This window comes from Ascaphus truei, chromosome 5 (genome assembly GCF_040206685.1).
Source record: "Ascaphus truei isolate aAscTru1 chromosome 5, aAscTru1.hap1, whole genome shotgun sequence".
Classification (NCBI taxonomy): domain Eukaryota; kingdom Metazoa; phylum Chordata; class Amphibia; order Anura; family Ascaphidae; genus Ascaphus; species Ascaphus truei.
This window is the reverse complement of record NC_134487.1, coordinates 201687838-201713077: the sequence shown is the minus strand read 5'-3', so window position 1 is coordinate 201713077 and position 25240 is coordinate 201687838. Positions and strand designations below refer to the sequence as shown.

Below are 25240 nucleotides of genomic sequence, written 5' to 3'. Positions count from 1 at the left end.
GGGTGTATGCGAGTAGGGGAGTTTGTGGGCGTATGCGAGTAGGGGAGTGTGTGTGTGTCTGAGAGTGGGGGAGTATGTGGGTGTATGCGAGTGGGGGAGTATGTGGTTGTATAAGCGAGTGGGGGAGTGTGTGTAATGGGGGAGTGTGTGTGTAAGCGAGTTGGGGAGTGTGTGTGTGTAAGCGAGCGGGGGAGTGTGTGTGTGTGTAAGCGATTGGGGGAGTGTGTGTGTGTGTAAGCGAGTGGGGGAGTGTGTATAAGCGAAGTTGGGGAGTGTGTGTGTGTAAGCGAGTTGGGGAGTGCGTGTGTGTAAGAGAGTGGGGTGTGTGTGTAAGCAAGTGGGGGAATGTGTGTAAGCAAGTGGGGGAGTGTGTGTGTGTAAGAGTAGGGGAGTGTAGGTGTGTGTAAGCGAGTGGGGGAGTGTGTGTGTATAAGAGAGAGGGTGAGTGTGTGTGTATGCAAGTGAAGGAATGTGTGTGAGCGACTGGGGGAGTGGGTGTGTGAGCAAGTGGGGGAGTGAGTGTGTGAGCAAGCGAGTGGGGAATGTTAGCGAGTTGCGGAGTGTGTGTGTTTGTGTAAGCGAGTGGGGGAGTGTGTGCCAGCGAGTGGGGGGAGTGTGTGTGTATGTGTAAGCGAGTGGGTGAGTGTGTGTGTGTGTAAGCGAGTGGGGGAGTGTGTGTGTGTGTAAGCGAATGGGGGAGTTTGTGGGTGTGTAAGCGAGTGGGGGAGTGTGTGGGTGTGTAAGCGAGTGGGGGAGTGTGTGGGTGTATAAGCGAGTGGGGGAGTATGTGGGTGTATAAGCGAGTGGGGGAGTGTGTGGGTGTATAAGCGAGTGGGGGAGTATGTGGGTGTGTAAGCGAGTGGGGGAGTGTGTGGGTGTGTAAGCGAGTGGGGGAGTGTGTGGGTGTATAAGCGAGTGGGGGAGTGTGTGGGTGTATAAGCGAGTGGGGGAGTATGTGGGTGTATAAGCGAGTGGGGGAGTATGTGGGTGTATAAGCGAGTGGGGGAGTATGTGGGTGTATAAGCGAGTGGGGGAGTATGTGGGTGTATAAGCGAGTGGGGGAGTGTGTGTGTGTATAAGCGAGTGGGGGAGTGTGTGTAAGCGAGTGGAGGAGTGTGTGTAAGCGAATGGGGGAGTGTGTGTGTGTAAGCGAGTTGGGGAGTGAGTGTGTGTGTGTGTAAGCGAGTTGGGGAGTGTGTGTGTAAGCAAGTTCCACAGCCGCCATGGGGGGGGAGAGCTGGGAGAACTCTCCCATGCTGTCCCAGGGCCCCGCGGCGGAACCCCCACATAGCAAGGACCCGGCGGCTACGGAGCTCAGCAGCAGCCACACGGTCACTGCTATCCTTCCTCTCCCTGCGTCGGAAGTCGTGTCAACTTCCTGCTGACAGGGGGGAGAGGAAGGATCAGGCAAGAGCACGCAGCTCCCTCAAAGAGAGAGAGAGAGGGGTGTGTCAGTCTCTGTGTGTCACTGTTAGAGCATGTGTCAAAGAGTGTATGTGTGTGTGTGTGTGTAAGCGAGAGGGGGAGTGTGTGTGTGTGTGTATGCGAGTGGGGAAGTGTGTGTGTAAGCGAGTGGGGGAGTGTGTGTGTGTGTATGCGAGTGGGGGAGTGTGTGGGTGTATGCGAGTGGGGGAGTGTGTGTATTGTATTGTATGTCTTTATTTATATAGCGCCATTAATGTACATAGCGCTTCACAGTAGTAATACATGTGGTAATCGAATAAATAACAGATAATATAAATAACAGATCATGATAATAAGTGCTTTAGACAAACATAACATTAAGGAAGAGGAGTCCCTGCCCTGAGGAGCTTACAATCTAATTGGTAGGTAGGGAGAACATACAGAGACAGTAGGAGGGAGTTCTGGTAAATGCGTCTGCAGGGGGCCAAGCTTTATGTATCATGTGTTCAGAATGTTCACAGTGCTATTCGTATGCTTCTTTAAGCAAGTGTGTCTTAAGGTGGGTCTTAAAGGTGGATAGAGAGGGTGCTAGTCGGGTACTGAGGGGAAGGGCATTCCAGAGGTGTGGGGCAGTCAGTGAAAAAGGTTTAAGGCGGGAGAGGGCTTTAGATAAAAAGGGGGTAGAAAGAAGACATCCTTGAGCAGAACGCAAGAGTCGGGGTGGTGCATAGCGAGAAATTAGGGCTGAGATGTAAGGAGGGGCAGAAGAGTGTAAAGCTTTAAAAGTGAGAAGAATGGAGTGTGAGATGCGGGATTTGATTGGAAGCCAGTAGAGGGATTTCAGGAGGGGAGATGCTGAGACAGATCTAGGAAAGAGAAGAGTGATTCTGGCAGCAGCATTTAGGATAGATTGTAGGGGAGACAGGTGAGAGGCAGGAAGGCCGGACAGCAGGAGGTTACAGTAATCAAGACGGGAGAGAATGAGGGCCTGAGTCAGAGTTTTAGCAGTCGAGCAACAGAGGACGAGAGGGGGAGTTTGTGTGTGTATGTGTGTGTAAGCGAGTGGGGGAGTGTGTGTATGCGAGTGGGGGAGTGTGTGTGTAAGCGAGTGGGGGTGTGTGTGTGTGTGCATATGTAAGCGAATGGGGGAGTGTGTGTGTGTGTGTGTAAGCAAGTGAGGGAATGTTTGTGTGTGTGTACGCAAGTGGGGGAATGTGTGTGTGTAAGCAAGTGGGGGAATGTGTGTGTGTGTAAGCAAGTGGGGGAATGTGTGTGTGTGTAAGCAAGTGGGGGAATGTGTGTGTGTGTAAGCAAGTGGGGGAATGTGTGTGTGTGTAAGCAAGTGGGGGAATGTGTGTGTAAGCAAGTGGGGGAATGTGTGTGTAAGCAAGTGGGGGAATGTGTGTGTAAGCAAGTGGGGGAATGTGTGTGTAAGCAAGTGGGGGAATGTGTGTGTAAGCAAGTGGGGGAATGTGTGTGTAAGCAAGTAGGGGAATGTGTGTGTAAGCGTGGGGGAGTGTGTGTAAGAGTGGGGGAGTGTGTGTGTGTAAGAGAGTGGTGGACTGAGTGTGTAAGAGTAAGAGAGTGGTGGACTGTGTGTGTAAGAGTAAGAGAGTGGGGGAGTTTGTGTGTGTGTGTAAGCGAGAGGGGGAGTTTGTGTGTGTGTGTAAGCGAGAGGGGGAGTTTGTGTGTGTGTAAGCGAGAGGGGGAGTTTGTGTGTGTGTGTAAGCGAGAGGGGGAGTTTGTGTGTGTGTGTAAGCGAGAGGGGGAGTTTGTGTGTGTGTGTAAGCGAGAGGGGGAGTTTGTGTGTGTGTGTAAGCGAGATGGGGAGTTTGTGTGTGTGTAAGCGAGAGGGGGAGTTTGTGTGTGTGTAAGCGAATGGGGGAGTTTGTGTGTGTGTGTAAGCGAGAGGGGGAGTTTGTGTGTGTGTGTGTAAGCGAGAGGGGGAGTGTATGTGTAAGCGAGTGGGGGAGTGCGTGTAAGCGAGTGGGGGAGTGTATGTGTGTGCAAGAGGGGTAGAGTGAGGGGGAGGGGAGAGTGTGTGGCGGAGGAAAGAGACAGGGGTAGGGGGGTGGGGGTGGGGGAGAGAGACGGGAGCGACGAGAGAATGGGGGCGAGGGTTGGGGTTCTTCAGAATTTCAAAATCGAATTCTGGGGTTCCCCAACCAAAAAAAGGTTTAAAACCACTGGTCTACACAGTATATTATTTGTTTTGTAGCTTCATGCAGTTCTTATTCACATTACACAGTGGTTACTCACCTTGGCTACAGCACATCGTACAGCCATGGACCTGTCAGTCAGAAGGGACCGAGCGTTCTTGTAGATGTCTCTGTGGCTGGAAGATGCAGCCCCTCCGAGACCGCCAAGGACCTTCTGCAAACTCATTAGGATTTCACTGCGACCCTGCGACTTAAACGGCACAAGAGAACAGTCACAATACCAGATAACGTAGGACAACTTAAGCTTTATACAGTTGCATTCGCCGTTCTGTCTAAAAGGAAGTAAAGATAGATAATTGCAGCGACTATAAATCATAAATAAAAAAATTTAAAAAGTTACTTAACACTAGGTTTTAAATAAAAGAAAATAGCTACTTTATACCAAACTGAATATAGCAAATTTATGTGGAACTCTATGTTGATGTTATTTTCAGTGTATGTATGTATGTATGTATGTATGTATGTATGTATGTATGTATGTATGTATGTACCGTGTATGTGTTTCACTAGATGTGCTAAAACAGAGCTTTGTCTGTGTTTTATGTTCTGTCTCTGGTTTTAAATATATATTGCCATGCTCAGTAGCACTCCTCTGTGACACTCTTATGCTTATATATATGTTGTGGTTATTTTGGGGGTTCAATAGGAGCTTGTTAGGTGTCCAGTATATTTCACAATTGTGTTTCAGCTAGTCCTGGCTGATTGGAGGTTGGCAACCTCCTACTTAATTTAAGCTCACCCCCTCCCACATTTAAATGGTTAAGGGCTCACTCCATAGCATCTTCCACACAGGGGAACTTGTTTGCTTGCTGGATGGTTGTGACAACTCTAATACAGAGTGCTTTTCCTGGTAATGTACAGGTTAATAAAGGCTTCAATCAGACTTAGAACTTTGCAACTAATATTGACAGATTTTCTATAAATCATTCTTCCTGTTATTATACAGGTTATTAAGAATTTATATTAGCGTTAGGGACCCCTGAATTGTGGTCTGCCGTGAAGTTGGCTCAGGGGCTTACAACAATTTTGGCCAAAAATGTCAAACTAAAAGACCATTTTACTTAATAGATATTTATACATATATTTAGGCACTGTACCGTGTATGAGTTTCACTAAATGTGCTAAAACTGAGCTTTGTCTGTGTTTTATGTTCTGTCTCTGGTTTTAAATATATATTGCCATGCTCAGTAGCACTCCTCTGTGACACTCATATGCTTATATATATGTTGTGGTTATTTTGGGGGTTCAATAGGAGCTTGTTAGGTGTCCAGTATATATATATATATATATATATATATACACATTACCGCATAGCAGCAAAAAGGAGACAGCACTCAGGTGAATGAAAATGAATGTATTAAATACAGCACATAACTTGGAGTATAACTTGGAGTTATGTGCTGTATTTAATACATTCATTTTTCATTCACCTGAGTGCGGTCTCCTTTTTGCTGCTATGCGGTAATGTATACTTTTATTATTTATATGGGACATGCACCTATTCATTATTGAATTTCTATTGGAGTGCCAGTGATTTTTTATCACATATACATACATACATACATACATACATATATATATATATATTTTACATTGAAAACCGCATGCAGTCGAGTTGATCATAGTTTAGTCGCACCGTCCTGGAGACACCTTCACTACACTGATGATTTCCAGAGGTTAGATATGTTACAGATCACTGCTTAACCAATAACGGAGTGTGATGGCATCTTTGGAAAGATGACTATGAGCACATGACTTGCAAACACACTGTTCCGCGTACTCCAGCTACATCAGAGGTACTTGTAAAAAGCCAAAAACAGCTGTTACGATATGACTGCTCTTGAGAAATGTCCTAAGGGAGGACCGAAATGTTGAAAGCTTCATAAATAAATTGTATTATTCATGCATCGAGACCCGTCACCCTGCTTATATGATTTTGTGTTCAATTTTCATTAACTTCTTCTTACCAGGGCTCTAGAGCAGGAGTGGCCAACTTCAATACTCAATGGTCACCAACAGGTCAGGTTTTCAGGCTATCCCAGCTTCATCACATCAGTGATCAATCAATTGCTCCGTTAGAATGGCAGCCACCTGTGCTGAAGCAGGGATATCCTGAAAACCTGGCCTGTTGATTGCCATTGATGAATGGAGTTGGCCACCCGTGCTCTAGATATTCGTAGAAACTGGGATCATAAACTCGAGAAGTTTTTAGAAGGCCATCTAATTGTGCATCTTACCTCAGCACTTTTCAGTGACTTTAAGAGGTTATTCACGGTTTCAGGAAAGGAGCTTCCCAGCATCCTACCCATCTTCTCATAAAATGCTCCGACACAAGCAACAGCGGCCCTGAAAGAGGCAGAAGCTATCAGTACCCATTTCAAGTACATACATCAAAATAAGCGTTTAGAATAAGTGCTAATGTATGTGACGTGTGTGACCCGGATATATAGATACAGATAAAATATACACAGATGCTGGTGACCCTGATAGTACCTCAGCAGAACAGTTTTGTCTGTAATTAGCATTCAGTTAAGCATTTGTTACAAATTGTTGCCAGAGAAGGACCGCGGCTGATTAAATAGTCTGCTTCAGTATGTACAAGACTATTAAAAAGAATATTAAACTAAATACCTCCCAGTCCAGTGTACCAGACTGGTTGCAATATGGATATGAGGGACCTTGTAATAACTGGCACATGCAAAGATAGATGGATAGCTTGTGCCTCAGTGTGGTATATATGTTGGAACCAGTCTCATGTCTGTCAATGATGTACCGGACAGACAGCTGTATATATAACCACAACTGATTGAATGGTTACTCTAAGAGAGTACACGGTGGAGTTAGTAGTGAGTGATCAGTGCACAGTATCTCAAACTCACATACTAAATATTTCCAGAGGTTGGTATACCTAGAAATAGTACTCAAATCTTAAGGGTAAACAAAATAAATGAAATAAAAAGGTCCTTAAAGGCGACGCAGGGTATTAAAAATGAACACTAAAGCTACTGTGTAGCTAGGGAAAAGAGGCTTCAAAGTGGGAGCCTTAGACACCCTAATGGGTTAAGTATACACAAGGTCTCCCACAAGGCGCACTAACAGTATCTAGTTAGTGCCATAGATAGCCTAAGCCTATGTGGAAGCAGTGAAACAAATGTATAATACAAGCTAAACTGTAAGCTGCTTCTCAGGATCCTCCGTGGAAACAGCACAAATAGTACAGTAGGGATAAGCAGGTATCTGGGTATATTGCTAATATGTCAGTAGGTGTTTAAAAAGATACCCGATAACCAGTTGGTAATAGTGACCTATGTATAGGGTATGTATATATAAGTAGTGTCACCCAGTTTGCTCAGGGAAGTGGACACAGTTCAAAGGGTATCAGGCAATCAGACTTATCAGTTGACCTGAATATATACACTATTCCACATTTAATGTAATGGAGATCTATACAGGTCGCTGGGTATATACTGTGCATATGTGCAGTGTGGGTGCAGCGGATATGGTCTCCAATACACTCAAACATGTAAAAGTACCAAGATAGATAGTACCTGAGTGGATGAGACCAGAATGCGTTATGAACACTGCATCAATCGGATTATATCTACAGAGATTCCACCCGGCGTGGTGTATTAATGAACACCACAGAACGTTAGCTAGCCGGGTGGAGAGAAGTATATCTCATATAGCAGCAAGCCTAGATATAGCTCAGCCCTGTGAAGGCTGCCACGGGGCTACGCTAGACGCCACCGCACTGACACATGTGCTGACGTCACAGAGGAGCGGCCACCACCGACGGCCGTTTCGCGTCGCACTGACGCTTTCTCAAGGTGGCCCCGCCTCTATGGAAGCCGAACGTTGAAATAGGCGAGCGTTGCCTTGGCAACAGTGGCGCTAAGGTAAGTATATGTGTTAGTAATAAAACATGTGTTTGTGTTGCTATTTATTTGTGTGAAAGTTCTGGCTGGCTTCCTGATAGAACCTGAGTAAATTCAGAACAGTAAGGAAGTAAATGAAAGGTCTATAAACATATGCCATCCAAGAGGCTCATGGTGATAGGGAACAGAGAGATAGTACCTAGCTGTAAATGTGCCAGTACATAATGCTGGGATATGGAGTGGATACAGTATAGGCTATGGTGTATAAGGGGTGTTACAGCCCAAATGCTGGAGCCAAAGTGAATATCACACTTACACCCCATGGTTATCAGATCCTGGCAGTATGAGTACATATGGTCTTATCGTGATGTCAAAAGTGGCATAAGGTATAAAAAATATTCTAACCAATAAATGGGGCAAACATAAATCCCTCATTTAAACCCTGCGGATAGAGTTCCTAGGGTATAAATCCACTTTGCCTCGTTTTTGAGGAGTTCTCTGTCCCAGTCACCCCCTTCTGATTGTTTCTGGGAGTTGGTATATGCCCTTAAAACGTAAGTTGGAAATGTCACCTCCATGTGCAGTGTTAACGTGTTTGGCAAGTGGGGTGTCAGTTTTATTGCGTATGGTCCCTATGTGTTCTAGGACCCTACGTCTCAGCTGCCGACTTGTTTTCCCCACATATTTCTTGCCGCATGTGCACACTGCTTGGTAGATCACCCCAGTAGTTCTGCAGTTCACAAAATTCTGTATTTTAAAGGTTTTACTATCATCCCAATTACCAAAGGTTTTGGTGACCTGAGCGTACTGACATGCACGGCACCCCTTGCACTTATAGTTACCCGGAGATCTTTTGTCTAGCCAAGTTCCCGAAGTGATGGGTTCAAGATGGCTATGGACTAGAAGATCCCTGATGTTAGTAGATCTTCTGCTGACCATAGTTGGTCTGGGTTTCAAGACTCCCCGTAGATCCGTGTCCTCTAAGAGAACATGCCAATGTTTGTTGACAATGTTAAAGATGGTTTTCCATTGTCTATTATAAGTGCCAATGAGGCGAATTGTTTTTTGCTCACGTGGTTTGGGTTTGGGATTCAGCAGAGATGCCCGGTGTGTATGCTTGGCTCTATTATAAGCCTTCCTAACGCTGTTCTTACTATAACCTCTCGCGAGCAAGCGTTGGCACATAGATTGTGCTTGTGATTCAAATTCTTCATCATTCGAGCAATTTCTCTTAACTCTCAAATATTGGCCAGTTGGAATGCCATTTATGAGATTCTGAGGGTGATGACTATCAGCGTGGAGTAAACTATTAGTTGCGGTGGTTTTACGATGAATTGTAGTCTCAATTCTACCATTGGTTGCACAAGTTATTTTAAGATCTAGGAAGACTATGCTGTCAGGCCCTATATCGTAAGTGAGTCGAAGGTTAAGGGAATTACAGTTAAGTTTGTTGATGAAGTCAACAAACAGTGTACGAGGTCCCTTCCAGAGAATAATGATATCATCAATGTATCTTGCCCATAAAATAATATGGGTAGTGTAGATATCATTCTCTTCAGAGAACACTATTTCTGCCTCCCACCACCCCAGGTACAGGTTCGCATATGAGGGGGCACAAGTCGTCCCCATTGCAGTCCCCTGTACCTGGTTGTAGAGTTTGTTGTTAAACAGAAAGTAGTTCTTCGTCAGTACAAACCAAAGCAGTTGTTCAATGAATTTGTTATGGTTATTGTACAATAGGCCCCATGTTTTCAGAAAGTACAGTGTGGCATTTATGCCATGTTCGTGTATGATGCTCGTATATAAGGCCTCAACGTCCATGCTAATGAGGAGTGTTTCATTATCAACCACAATATCATCAATTCGTGTGAGAATATCCGTGGTATCTCTCAAATAGGACGGAAGTGCTACCACGAACGGTCTCAGTACTTTATCCAAATAGACACTTGCCTGTTCACTCAAGTTGTTAATCCCGGAGACAATTGGTCGTCCCGGTGGTGGCCTCGTAAGCTTGTGGATTTTTGGGAGGCTATAGAATGTGGCTATTTTAGGGACCTTATTGTACATGCCATTCAATTCACGCTTGTTGATCACTTTATCTGCTAAGCCTGTATTGAGGATGGTGAGTAGTTGGGTCCTTACTCAGAACCTCGTAGCAGGTTCGGTCGGATAGGAGTCTCAGGTTTTCTTTGATACAGTATACTCCTCTCTTCCCATAATCACAATGTTCCCCCCTTATCAGAGGATTTGATGACTATTGACGAGTTTGAACGTAGATCATCCAAGGCCTTTCTTTCCTGAGCACTAAGGTTACCAGTGTTGGTAGCATATCTAATATTTTCCAAGTCGGTAACCACCAACTTGGTAAATACCTCCACTTTGGGACAAATTCCTAATGGAGGAATAAACGTGGCTCTGGGTTTGAGATCTGTGAATGGCCCCTCACCAATAGGTCTATTGGACTCTTCTTCAAGTGAGGCCAGGTTGAGAAGGTTCTCACGGTCAAGTTGGTCTAAGTCAGGTAGGCCTAGGTTCTTATTAATAAAGTCCTCTCTCCGTTTAAAGAACTTATGTAACAATAAATTACGCCCAAAAAGGTTAACGTCCTTCACCCATTCAAAGATGTTAAGGTCGGATGAAGGGGAAAATGACAAGACTTTTGAGAGAGCTTTCAAGTGGAATTCGTCAAGGGCTAATTGAGACAAGTTAATCACTTGACTATTCTCCTCCTGTGATGTTGTCAATACCTGCGCCTCCTTCTCGACCGCCTCCTCCCTCCTTGACCCCTGAAACCCCATTGGTCTCTATCTTGAAGATCTACTCCTCTTACCCCTTCGTGTCTTGGATTTGGAAAAGGAATTACACTGTCTGTATCCTTGCCTAAAAAAGAGTTTTGCCCACCTTCAACTCCTGTATGTCTAAGTTCTAATTCGCCCTCATCGTTGGAAGTGTCCCAATCAGTGCTGGAATCATTGGGTGTGGGCCTGAATGTTTTTTTAGGGTTATCGTGTTTGAACACATACTCATCCACTCAGGTACTATCTATCTTGGTACTTTTACATGTTTGAGTGTATTGGAGACCATATCCGCTGCACCCACACTGCACATATGCACAGTATATACCCAGCGACCTGTATAGATCTCCATTACATTAAATGTGGAATAGTGTATATATTCAGGTCAACTGATAAGTCTGATTGCCTGATACCCTTTGAACTGTGTCCACTTCCCTGAGCAAACTGGGTGACACTACTTATATATACATACCCTATACATAGGTCACTATTACCAACTGGTTATCGGGTATCTTTTTAAACACCTACTGACATATTAGCAATATACCCAGATACCTGCTTATCCCTACTGTACTATTTGTGCTGTTTCCACGGAGGATCCTGAGAAGCAGCTTACAGTTTAGCTTGTATTATACATTTGTTTCACTGCTTCCACATAGGCTTAGGCTATCTATGGCACTAACTAGATACTGTTAGTGCGCCTTGTGGGAGACCTTGTGTATACTTAACCCATTAGGGTGTCTAAGGCTCCCACTTTGAAGCCTCTTTTCCCTAGCTACACAGTAGCTTTAGTGTTCATTTTTAATACCCTGCGTCGCCTTTAAGGACCTTTTTATTTCATTTATTTTGTTTACCCTTAAGATTTGAGTACTATTTCTAGGTATACCAACCTCTGGAAATATTTAGTATGTGAGTTTGAGATACTGTGCACTGATCACTCACTATTAACTCCACCGTGTACTCTCTTAGAGTAACCATTCAATCAGTTGTGGTTATATATACAGCTGTCTGTCCGGTACATCATTGACAGACATGAGACTGGTTCCAACATATATACCACACCGAGGCACAAGCTATCCATCTATCTTTGCATGTGCCAGTTATTACAAGGTCCCTCATATCCATATTGCAACCAGTCTGGTACACTGGACTGGGAGGTATTTAGTTTAATATTCTTTTTAATAGTGTTGTGTGTCTATTCCTTCATTCATTTTACCCTTATATATTAATAAAGGTCATTTTATTCATTTATGTTCATTACCACACGAGTGCTTGTTTAAAAGGGGTCCTTTCTTGCCTGATTTCTTTACCCCTGGCACCGTCTCTTAGACAGTAGCTTGAGGTTACATCCCCTCTTCCCCCCATCCCATTTATTTTCAGTATGTACAAAACAGATGGTCACCCTACTGCAGCCTTCAAACTTACAGTTTAGTTGGTAGATAGGCAGCAGTGTCGTCTTTACTCTTGATCATTTCATTGCACTTGTCCAGGATTTGGAAGACAGTGAAAGTGTCTCCAATGCTGTAGAGTGTGGCAAGGTTCTTGGCTAATAGTTTGCGAGTGGGCGGGCCTGGGGAGCTGCTTATGAGACCGGTGACCTGTTCCACGAGCTTCTTCTGGTTGTCTTTGATGTCCGTCTGTGATAGGAATGTACTTTTATTTAGTTTACATCTCGTGTATGCAGCACAATACAAGAAGTTTGCAATCTACACTTTAGTTCCTGAAACACAAAAGGGTCGAACAGCCTTGCCCACGGTCACAAGGAGCAGACCCACAGCTCACCAGTTTACTGAACAGTGCCTTAACCCTTCATTGCCAGAGAATAAGCAAAATATTGGTAAGTGAGAGATTCCATGTTCTAAATATACACATTGAATAAAGCATCGCCAAGCAATAAATCCCTTTCACTAAATTGGTATACATAAATTGAGAAACAAATGTCATGTGAAAGGCTTCGGGGACAATATTTAGCTTTGTCCATTCAGTGAAATGCAATCAATTGTGCTGCCTTGTTTGCAGTAAAAAAAAAAGCAGTTAATGTATTTGTGCTAGTCATTGTGCCATCAAGAAATAAAATATGGGTGGTATTCAGCACTCCAAGCTGGATGACATTTAAAGGGTCAAGTCCTCAGTAGGAACCAAGTGTATTGATGGCAGTGACATGGTTAAGGGGTTACATCTGGGTGATCGATTACTTGAAACCACAATCTGACATCTATAAGTATTTATAAAGACATTTTTTTACAGTTTGTTTGGAAACATGAGCTGCGACTCAGGAGGTGTTATATTGCCTCTAGTTACTACCTTCTGTGTTTATCACTGTTTCCAACATGCATTTGTCCACGCAAAACTCTCCTCTTGCCCCTCTCCTTATCTTTGTTGGCTCTCTGATAAGGACAGTGAGGGCTATGGGTAAATTAAATACTTCATTGGAAAACTCGCACTCATTCAGAACGCCTTAAGACATACAATTTGTTACTAACTTCAAATGCAACAAAAGTAGCCAGATCTTAGCTTTTAGCATTGTTACATGTATTTAAGGAGGCAAATTTAAAATGGTTAAAAAGTGTTTTCAAAAACTATTGTGGTTGGTTACATGGGATTTAACTGTTTCCAAAGAGATAACACACAAATAATGTATTAGAATGTTAGAAACAGAAGGAAATATAGAAGATACTAGCTGATATACCCGGCGTTGCCCAGGTGTGGAAGGGCAGGGGGCATGGAGTGGAAGGGCGGGGGGGGGGGGGGAGGGGCGTGGAAGGGCGGGGGGAGGAGCGTGGAAGGGGACAAGGGGCGTGGAGGGCAAAGGTCAGGGGGGCAAAGGGCAGGGAGGGGCAGGGGGGCAAAGGGCGGGGAGGGGCGGGGGGGCAAAGGGCAGGGAGGGGCGGGGGGGCAAAGGGCAGGGGGGGCATCACAGGCACCCACTGACACGGGGGCATCACAGGCATCCACTGACACGGGGGCATCACAGCCACAGGCTGCACCCACTGACACAGGGAACTTCACAGCCACAGGCTGCACCTTGTCCCACAGACAGAGCTGCACCCACTACCAGGCTAAGGACAGACCCAGTCACGTCCTGTACAAAGGCCGTGGCACTTACACACCCCCTGCACACAGGCCACGGGTGGCACTGACCTGCCAGTAGCCGCTGTCCGTGGGGTTGAAGTCGCTGCCCCCGGGCCGCAGGGAGAGCTGCAGGTGTGGGAACCCGTGCAGCCAGTACAGGAGGCGGTCACAGTGCGGAGAGTGCGGGGAGAGGACACAGCGGCATCCCGGGGAGGAGAGCGCGGGGGCGCGCAGCGCGTGCTTGAGAGCTGTGGGGGGTGTCCCGGGCGCTCGCTCCGCTCCCCCGCTGACTGTAGCAGCGCCGGGTGGGGGGGGGGGGTAAAAGCGCGGGAAACGGGGAGACACGGGGAGAGGAGGTGCGCGCGGGTCACGATGAGTTGTAGGCTGATGTTCGGGGAGGAAGAGGCGGAGCCTCCGGGACCGGCGGGTAAGAGAGCGGGAGATGAGACTCCGGGACCGGCGGGTAAGAGAGCGGGAGATGTGTGTGTGTGTGTCGTCACTCCGCCTCAGGCCAATGAGAGGTGTGCGGGGGCGGGCGGCCCAAGGGACCAATGAGATTTCCCCTAGGGACACAGGAGATGCAGACAGGCATACAGTGCTTTCACAAATATATAATAAGATATGATGTGACTACAGTCAACTAAATGCATTATTGTATAATGAGAATTAAGAATCTATGGGCAGCACTACTATGTGTCACGGGAGACCAGGTTTATTAACACATTTTTATGCCGGGATCATTGATTGAACAAAGCAAGGAGGTAAAAGAAATTGTAATTTATTTCAGGAAAACACATACACACAATGTAACACAATTTACAACGTTAACACACTTACTGGGAACAGGGCTAACGAATACATCTATCCTAAGAATGAAATTCCCAAAAATGACCTCTGTATGAACCCTTTTCCTTGACCGGTAGGTACTCACGAAAGTCCTGGAACTGATCTCGGCGCAATGCCAACTGCGACCGCTACGTTCTCAAAAAGCGGGACGTAGAAACTTTTCTGAGTTGAAAATCTTTAAAGCCGGCTCGAGTCTATTCAGTAGAGAGCATCTTTGAATTTGCCGCTGTTGGTTTGGCACTTGGAATCTGCGCTCCTGATTGGCTGAAAGTCCCTTTATGGGTTTCAGTGTCTCCCTCACTAACATCTGCAGCCTATCAAAGCGTGGGAATTCTCCTGTCAGCCAATCACCGATTTGCCAGTATTGTAAAGCTGGGTAGGCACCTTTCTCAGTCTGTCAAGGGGCATGCGCCAACCTGGCACCTCTGCCTTTTTGCATACTGAGCCCACCCGCTGTCCAGGCTCCACAGAGTATGGGTTCTGGCAAACGGTGGTCGGATAGCCCCGTGTTAGCCCAGGAGGCGGGTACTCAAGCAGAACTGCAGTACCCCTCCTGTTCTAACACCTTGGCATCCCTGAGACTTTCAAGTCCTGACTTCTCACAGACCCATAGGCACCAAGCGTGGAAGCCATCTGGTCTGCTCGGAAGCCATGACTTGGAAATCCCACAGTTCATTTACAGGTTACCAGTACATATACCTATTAAATATAATCCTTTAATAAAATATACTGTGTCTTATGTGTGGTAAAATATATAAGTCTCTGTTCTGGTGTCAGGGATGGAGTGAGTGTATATAGCACCTACCCTCACTAGCCTCATACTTGGCACACTTTAGAAAAATAACTTGTAAAACTTTTACACACACGAACCACTCTCAGCTTTATCACTTACCTGGAGTGCCCCCTGAACCGCAATACTAGGTGCAGGGTACCTGGGCATGTATCTGGGTACCACTCTTTATACTAGGGACCCCTCTGTCTACTAGGGACCCCATGGGTGACCGTAGGTATACATTAGCCCCTTCATGCCCGTTTACCTTGTCTGGAAGATGCTGCAGCAGGAATCCTGGCGGTGAGTCACAATAGCGTTTTCAGAGTCAGGGTTTGCCCGGAGCAATGTGCTTGGCTGTATCCGAGAATCTCACTCGATTCCCGGATCCAATTCCTGGGGTATCCCATAACTCTGGAACCCCGATACATAGCCACATTCTGTGAAGAATTTCTCCGACAAACCAACTCTGAAACTTACAGCCTAGAAACCTCCCGATCCCAGCATCCCAGGAAAGGCAAAACACACATGATTCTTTATTGTCGCATAATTTGCACCCAGTCACAGTAATGCATTTAGGACATCTGGGTCCAAGAGCTGACACTCTAGGACCTCAACTCACGGATCAGGGGTAAGCAAGTGGGCTGAACCTTTATTAGTGAGCTTGGTTAACCCCTTCACCGTTACACTATGGTGCTCAAAACTTCACAGACCAGTGTTTCTGTGCAGGCAATACATATTACTTCTTTGCAACTTTTTCTGTGTACATCAGCGCCGCCCCAAAAGCGGGCGCCTGATGGGGTTCTCCCAGACCTGCTCCCATCTGCACAGAACCAGCGTCCAAAGGATTAACATTTGCTTGTACTATGTGGAACATCAACTCTACCCAATGGAATGTTAATGAGCCAAGAGGGCAAAGGCCTTTGAATTCACAGCTGCATTCAATCTGAACCATTTCAGTGTACATCTGTGTCGCCCCAAAGGCTGACAGACTTTGGCGCAGTCGTTGGACAGTCAAAGGGTGTGAGCTGTTTGCTGATGTTAAAGGTTCTTATTTCAATCTGAAACTCAACAGCCCTTTTATCCCCTCTACCCAATTTTCCAACTCGGCCCATGAAATGTATAACTTCTGTTCTTGTAATGTAACCATATATTGTAATAACTCTATGCCAAGGACAAACCTGAAAACGAGGTTACTACCTGGTAAAACATTTTTATAAATAAAAAAAAAAACTGACCTGTTGACCTAAATAATTACCACCTCATTTTTTTAAATACTCTTACTTTCCAATTAAATATAATTTTCCAGAAGTAAATAAAACACAAGGATAGGATCATTGTTGAGCCTTGCAGCCACAAATCTACCATGTAAAAAGTGCTTACAAAAAATATTTGAGGAACACTACTTGGCTCAGGAGTTGCTAGGGCAAGTCCAAAGCTGCAGAGACCAGGGCTGAGGCATTCAAGGAGCCGTCCTACAGGGCAACAAAAAAGTGAAACAAATTATTAATCATGATGACTCAATGAAAAACATGACTGAGGTTCCTATGAATAATGTGCATCTTTCTATTATCACCAGGTCCTACGTAATGGCTTGATACAGTGGCTCAGTGAGTAAAGACACTGACTTTGATAACGACACAGTTTGAAAATGGAAACTGAGCAGGGGTTCAAATCCCGGTGTCAGCTCTTCGTGACCTTGCACAAATCACTTTATCTTGCTGTGCCTCAAACTAAAAACAAATTGAAAAGCTCTTCAGGGCTATATACAATGCTGCATACTGTGCACTATACTGTAATTGTGAAGTGCTTTGTGTTTAGAAGAAAAGGGCTATATGAAATAAAGTTATTATTGTCACCCACCTTTGATACGTCAATGAGACCGCAGTCACCATTATTAATATATGCACAGGAGTGAATGACAGGTGCTACAAGGGTATTTATACAGAAGTACCAGTGTTGATCAAAAGAATGATCAGAAAGAATCCCATTATATATAGCACTCAATTGTCATATATATTATTTAGAATGGACACAAATGGTCCTGCTGTAAATTACAACAAGTCTATTGTTGTAATTTACAGCAGGACCATTTGTGTCCACTCTAAATAATATATATGACAATTGAGTGCTATATATAAGGGGATTCTTTCTGATCATTCTTTTGATCAACACTGGTGCTACTGTCACCCACCTTTATCTGTTTGGCTAATAACGATAGCATAATTAGTTCTTAAATAGAACAGCTGCGTTGCACAGCGACATATATATTCCCAATAGCGCTATGTACATTAATGGCGCTATATAAATAAAGACATACAATACAATAGTGGTGCTATTTTTCTTGCAGAACCTAATCCTCAATACAATAGCTGTAATGAAGTCACTAGGATAGCAATATAAACAAGAAAACTTCCATAACGAAAAAGTAGCCGACACTGACATTCTACCTCATGGCTTTTTGCTATAGGACTTTTCTGTAATGTGTTTCATTTGACTGTGCATATTATTTTTGGTTTCGATTATTTATATGATTTATCAAAGCGCGATACAGAGTATCACTCTCTTTCTGGCTGTAACTGCCATTCAAATGTTTTTGGAAGTTTCTTACTTTTTTTGCCTTCGTTACAGTTTACATGCAAAAAAAATAAAATAAAGAGTGGGTCAGCAATTTGCTTGTAGATAGAGCTCACAATGGGTCTTATCCCTAAAACACACCAGAGCATTTGGTTACCATGGAAATACAGTATGTCCAGCAACAAATATACACATACTGTACTTGTGTTACATTTAACCCGTTATCTCTCTTTGTCCTTATCTGGGATTGCCCTTTAAGCACTTTTTAGACAGAATACTAGTTATGTAATTATTCAAAGGAAATACAACTGATTTCCACATAAAACATGTAATGAATGCTGAACACAGACTTCTTGGTGTATTAATTACATGCATTGACAGAACGGGTGACAGTTTATAAAATGGTAATCAAGAAACCTACCCTGTTTGCAGCGGTAAGTACTTTGTCCAGGAACCGCAACCATTCAAAGATGAAGACAGACTTCTTAGCCTCTGTGATCTGCACCAAGGCATTTTCCTTCAGCAGCAAGCTGTGAGCCAGCTCCATTCCTGCTCTGATGCTTTGTCCACCTCAGATCCCTGATGCCTGAGGAAGACAAACAAGTTAGCACCTATTTACACACAATGTCTTACTGCTCTCTCCTGGTCAGACACCCGCTAATGATTTGTAATGGATATAAGAGCCCCTACTACCACTCCCCTGGGTATTTGCATCTCTCTAAATCCTCACCAGATTATGCACCCTCCTTTATTACCCTTTCAGGTTACACTCTCCCCCATTATTATCCCTCCCCAGGATATACAGCCTCTTATCTCCCAAACCTCAGGATATATACCCCTCTTATTTCCCCTCCCAAGGATATATGCATCCACTTTTTTTTTTATCACTCCCCAGGATATATACACACATCCCTTATTCCCCTTCCCCAGGATGGGTGGATACATCCATCTCACATTAGCCCTCTCTGGTTATACACCTGCTGTCAGATGCCTCTGCGGATTCCTCTTCCAGGAAGCTTCTTCTCTCCCTTCACCACACGTCGTGAGCGCGACAAGCAAAAACGCGTCATGAGCGCGACAAGCAAAACCGGCTGCTGGTCCTCGGCCGCGCGTTGACACAATCACGTTTGAGGTAGCCATCTTGGATACGGTCAACTGTGCCCCTGACAGCCTCGCTCCCCGGCAACAAATCAATAATATAAAACCCCACACTAGATGTGACAATACAGTAGTTTGCACCACTGACACTGAGATTTTTAACACCAATAAATATGTATTTACAGTGTATCGTTTTAAACACAATCTGTACTATAGACACGAATACACGGTTATCTCAGCATATGGAGCTTTCATGTCAACTCACTTCTTGAGGCGCGTCGGGCAACGTCTTATCTTGCCAGAAACAGTGATGACGGGAGAGTTGTTTTGCCAGTAACAATGATGGCGAGAGAGTTGTTTTGCCAGTAGCAGCGAGGGCACGTTCGGTGCGGTCACGCGTCAGATATCGTACGTTGCAGACGTCACCTCGCTGACATACTTGCCTATAACTGCTGCCGTCGTCTCCGCGTGGTAAGAACACGGGGTCACGTGGAAGGAGGGGGCGGGGTGAGGTTATATAAAGCCCCGCGCAGTGTGACGCTGCTGCAGTTGTTGTGTTGGGGAGAGCAGGAGTGTGTTATACGGCACATGCTGGCAGGGTTTACGCATCATTATAAGGACACGTGTTTATCTGTAGGAGATAAGTGGAGGGGGTGACATTGACCTCATGGCAACGGGTTTGCTTTATTAAGGCAGTCTATAAAAAGCAGCCCTCCCACGAGGGAAACATAACCGCAGTGTATAGCAATTCTCGGCACGTGCGCAGCAGATACTGTGCTATCTCTAGTAACCCAGCAAGGCCCATGCACCGGCTGAAAGTGTTTCTGTAACCTGCAGCATGGTGGCATTCTGTATTTTAAGTTGACCTTGATAACAGGGCTGGGTTTTCAAGGGAAGTGAGCGCCATCACCTTATGTAAGCAGCTAACCAGAAACTACAGTGATTTGTACAATTATTTGGAAGGGATGAAAGAAATACAAATGAGCCTCAGATATTTCTATATTAAAGCTAATTTAGTTACTGTAGGCTTAGATCTGTTCATTTTTTCCCCCTCAGGTTTCTGGCAACTTATTTCCCTACAAAAACACCACTGACCTTGACAAAAATAGAGAGGCTTTTCTTAAGAGAAGGATCAACCCATGCTTTGAATTAAGGGATATTTTTAACAGATGGCAGAGGTATATGGAGTATAAACAGTACTGGTGGATTATGTACATGACTATCATCAAACTAAGTAGTTGTCTAGGAGCTCTTCATTAGGCTACCACATAGAGACAAGTCTAAGGGAGGCATTTCTGTATTAAAGATTCTCCCAGACAAAATATAAGTACCACGCCATAACTACCTTATATGATGTTTTATTATCTAAAATAAATAAGGCACATCCAGTGACCTAGGGTTTGGAAATATAAAAAACTACAATAATTAGTATAAAACAAATATGATCCATATATGTACAATAGAAAAATATATCAACTCTTAATTATTGGGGGGGGGGGGATCTATAATGTATAAAAGGGGAAATGTAGAAGGCATTGGCTCTTAACATTTATTACAGATTAAATGTTTATTTTTTTTATCAATTTCATTTTAAAATAAGTCACACTTCCCCCTGTCCTTGAACATCAGAGATGGGTGGGGAAGTGATTAAGAGGCAGAGCGCAAACACTGGGCAAAGCGATCCTCCAGGGGTGTATCACTGTATTTGAGGGTTGGGTGAAATATAGGGGTCCAAAGATCCTGGTTTACTTGGCGGCTCTGCCTTCTTTGAAGATGCCTTGTCTGAAACTGCATATTACTAGCTTACCTTAAAATGTCAACAATTACTATGGCTGACTGATACAGCAGTAATAAAAAATGTACATATCAACATCGTCATTTTTTTATTATTGCAATATTACTATCATATCAGTATAACGCCCAACTCTACAGTGACGGTTGAGGGATTAAGTACTTGGCCCTTCAGCAGAAAATTAATATGGTATGTCAATAATGAACTGATCAGTGACAATCAGTTTTATGAGCACAGAGTGGGGAAATCGTTACTACTATAAAGGGTTTTTTTTTCTGTTCAAAGCAAATTTGTTGTTGACTGGGCCTTAGTATTAAGAAATAACTTTTTAAGTGCAGTTTGGGAATAAGTCCAATTAATAATATGTTCTTGTATAGCGCTGCTAGTTTTACGTAGCGCTTTACAGAGACATTTTGCAGGCACAGGTCCCTGTCCCATGGAGTTTACAATCTTATGTTTTTGGTGCTTGAGGCACAGGGGAGATAAGGTGACTTGCCCAAGGTCACAAGGAGCCGACACGAGTAAAGAGTTTTAGTGCGCGCTGGCTGTCAAATGTCTCCTTGGAGATCCCTCTTCAATGCTGCTCCCCGTCTCCCGTGATCAGTGAGGCTTGAGAGGACTCACACACATATAACAAAAAGAATGGGGGCGCAGAGAAGAAGGAAAAGAATCACTGAAAGTGCATAAGTACATTTATAAATTCATATTAAAATAACAAGTACACAACTTACGATAAAAGTGGAATCATATGGATCCAAGTACACAGAATGGGTATATCACTCAAACGGAAGGTCCGTAGTCCAGGCAATATCCCCCTCCGGATCGCAGTTGGCGTGTGTTTAGGGGAAGTTCTAAACTGGCGTCCACGTGTAGTGATCCCTGCACTCATGTAGGCAGTGCTAGGCGTATAGCGTTGTCACGTAATTACCCAGCATGCAATGGCTATCCTATGCGTTTCGTGTCACACTTCATCAGGGGGACAAGGAACAGGTTCCCCTGCTTCAAACTCCGTGCCAGTCAGTGTCTTTACTCACTTAGCCGCTCCTCCAATTGACAATAGTTTAAAAATAATGTTGCTCTCTTTCTCCCTCCTTTTATCTATTTTTGATTTTAAAAAAATTATTTGGGATTTCTTTCTTTTAGACACCAAACATTCACAAAATATGAATGTAATTGAGATTTTTGTTGCATGAAGTGATTGGTTTATATACACATCCTCTCAAATTTTCAATGTGTGAGTTATCTGAGTGACCCTTCCATCTCACTTTTTGTTTTGGGTAATTCCAGTGTGTTACCTCCATATGTAATTACTGAGGCGATGGGACAAGAGTGGGATATAACAGTTTAACATTAATGCCAGGATTCACAAAGTGCTGATGTGGGCTATCGCATCTTGAGCTATGAAGTGCTATAGACTTGGGTACGGTACCTCGCATCAGCGGCTAGAGAAATATTCCTCAGGCTGAGGTCTCCCCTCCCCCACCCCCCTTTGCTTCAAGGAATCAAAATTAGATTGTGAAGTCTGCAGAGATTTAAAGTGTCTACTGTATTTTGACTTTTACAGAATATTGCATAGTTTGTGTTATAAATCTACATATATCAGTTATAATACATTTTGCACCATACGAGGCTTGGCCAAGTATACATAAAAGGGTTGAATGTCTTTCTACTTTAAAAAAGGTCTTTTTACCAAAAATATCCAGGTACACGACTACATTGAGAGCAAAGATTTAATCTAGCCCATTGGTCTGCAATTGGGATTTGTGAACAGCCAATTCATGTACACAATGCAAAAATATGTTAAAATCAAGTGTCTGATGTTTGCATCAAAATAGTGCTGTGCTATTAAATGTAGTTTTCCAAATTCCTTGTTTTATTCATTTTAGTAATGGGTACTAGAACACAATGGGTGATGCAGTATGTATGAAGACTTGCAAAATGAAGCATGACTCAAATTAAGTCCTGCAAAAATGTCTATCATTTTTACTCTGTTTTCACTTTGCTGGCACCTTTAGTGAGTGGTTTGGGGAGTTGTAATGGCTGAAGAAAATGGATTAATCTTGATAAACATTCCCATGATCAGATGATAGCATGACAACAATCTACTGTACAACAAACTTGGAAACGGGAAAAAAACTAGAATGCATTTGCTATATAAGGAATTAGGGTGTTATCCGGTTCTAAGGAAAGTTCAAAGTTTCAGCACTTATTCTAATTATATTGTGTCCATCTTCTGCTGTTGTAGAGTATTACATAACTGCAGAATAATTAGTGTGCATATTAATCATTTACTCACATGGTGCAAATGCAGCACAGGAGTATATAAGAAGCAAATCAGTGATGTCAAGATAACTTCTTAGAAAGCAATATATGATGGTAGAATATACTAATATAACATGTTAAGTCCCTGTTTTTAGGGTATTACAATGTAGATTAGTGGTTAGAAACCTACATTTCAAGATAAATCAACCTGTGCCCCTTCCCGTCTGTCCAGTTTTTATTTCTATTTAGAATAAACGTACCGGGGGTTATTAGACTGCAGCAGATGTAAGTTATTTGAATAATGATGAGTGGTGTCGTGAAAATGTAGATGGACTACCGCTTTAAAATAAACCTTAAGACCACTATTAAGTTACGTTTTAAAATCGCTTACACAGAATGTGCCAAAGGTGTATCGTAATTGTATTTTATGCATACATCGATAATTTAGTGTACAGTATGTTTTTTCTTAAAAGGTTGTACTTTATACATAATATACATTTTTAAGTAAATCAAACTACAGTTTAAGCACAACACCCCCCCCCCCCCCCCCCTGTTATCAGATTACAGGTTGGTCGTCAGCATGGAACCCGTCGCCAAGAAGATCTTGAAAGGCATTATATTGCTGGAAGTGGCCGGTGTGGTTGGGGCATACGCTCTGTTTCATAAATTGAACGTGAGCCAAGGTAGTACTGAGGTGCACTCAAAGTTACACAACACAAAGTACCTGCAAGTAAAGACAACTGTATGCAGTCTCGTACACAGAATAGCACCTGCAACATACATATCTATTTTTTTTTTAATGCGAAATAATATCAAAATGAATTTTCATCTTTGGGTATTTATCTTGATTTAAAGGGGCAGTCCCACGTGGCAGGTAAAAAAACATGAGTATATTCCACTAACTTAGAAAAATTAAACTAATCTTAAAGTAAGTATCCTGTTAAAAAAAAGCACGTTTTACTTTTCTCCAGGCCCATTGAATTCATGCATACAGGTAGCTACTTATCTGTTTAATCAATGATGGTTTTGTAGCCCTTTTTCTGACGCCTTCCTAAGGGACTACTGGTACTGTACACAACCTGCGGCTCCAGGAGATCTGAGCCTCCGCTAGCTGGGAGCCTGGGGTAACGGTTCTAGCGCAGCGCCTCCACTTGCCCAGGATCCCCGTTATGTAAGATTGCCCTGGGCAAGAAACATACCATACAGTGCGTGCAACCAAGTTTTACTATGCATAGGCAGTCTTATCTTATTCTCTATATAACATCACACATAACTTGCACATATATTATAACGTTAGAGTCCTTATACTATAGTGGCTCAGCCACACCTCTAGGGAATTTGTCCGGTATAACACACGCTCTTATAGAGGTTGTCCTTGTAAAGTATTAGGTAGTATGCTCAGTCCGCTAGCCACTTGCTAGTGTCACTACAGAGGTATTCCTAAGGCGGGATCAGCGCCTGATGAGCGGTGTTGGTGCACTTTCCATTACAATGTACCTTCCGGTCACGGCGGTGACCGTTCCTTCTTCACAAAGGATCCGTGCCTCCGCTCCTTGTCCTCCCGATGTCGCGGTGTCTGTCCCGCCGTCTGATCCCAGATGACGGCGACCGGCCACAACTCGGTGCGTTGTCCCTAACTAAAGTGACAATTCCTTCCGCTATCGAGCGTCCCTGCAGTACCGCAGCCTACGGTGACTCAGGGAATTCTCCTATGGGCCTGAGGGGAATAGCTGACCTATGCAGGCGGGTCACTGACCCCCTGCACTCACACTACCTCCTCCGGCTCTGTCCTCTCCTCCCTAGCGTGGTCTCCCTCTCCACTTCCTCTTCCTTCTAATCCCAGCTTTCTCATTGGCTCCTAGCGTCAGGTGACTGATCCAGAGCTCCTGGAAGTTGTAGTCCATTAATAGAGCCTTTCCCTTATTGGCCTGGCGTTCGCGCGCTTCCATCGCGCATGCGCGACCTCCACTTTGTTAGTGCCCTCTGCAACATTGCGCAATAACATGGCGGCACCCTGTACTATCGTGCCGTCGCGGAACCTGCCGCACTCCCTCCGCGCGCACACATAAAGTACCTAACACACCCTTACAGTTTTATACCTATTCTTATACCCAAAAGGTCGAAATAGATGTTGCCTGTGAGTAGGTTTACTGGCTATGCACTTCTTTGCCCAGGCTGTGCTGGAAAGCTGTGTAATACAGCAGGCATAAGCTTTTAGGTCCATGTTACAATGGATAAGAAGTTAAGAAGGACACTGCTCATTTGCATGTCATTACCCAGAGTACCTGGCTACAGTGGAAGCACTGTTAAGCGATAATGGTGAAAGACAGGGTTGCAGACCTCTCTGAGCTATGCAATTTCACCACATGGCATTTTTATTTACTGTATGTACGGTGGAGGGTTTTTGTCAATTTTGTTTACCCACCATAACTATTTTTGTCTGGTTATACCTATTTCACAAACAATGGACAAAACAAATACACAAATTTACCTCTAATTTGGAGAAGAATAAGATAAACAATGTAAAGACC

At 44.0% G+C, this 25240-nt stretch overlaps 1 protein-coding gene across 1 annotated transcript in view; it reads right to left on the bottom strand.

The window, feature by feature from the left end:
• LOC142494711 (HEAT repeat-containing protein 5B-like) overlaps nt 1-18798 on the bottom strand; it is a 45932-nt gene extending 27134 nt beyond the window's left edge. The window contains 5 exon segments of the mRNA XM_075599145.1: nt 3664-3813; nt 5861-5969; nt 11719-11930; nt 17979-18143; nt 18535-18798. Coding sequence (XP_075455260.1) covers nt 3664-3813; nt 5861-5969; nt 11719-11930; nt 17979-18104 — 597 coding nt within the window. The 5' untranslated portion in view covers nt 18105-18143; nt 18535-18798.
• Between the last annotated feature and the right edge of the window lie 6442 nt (nt 18799-25240).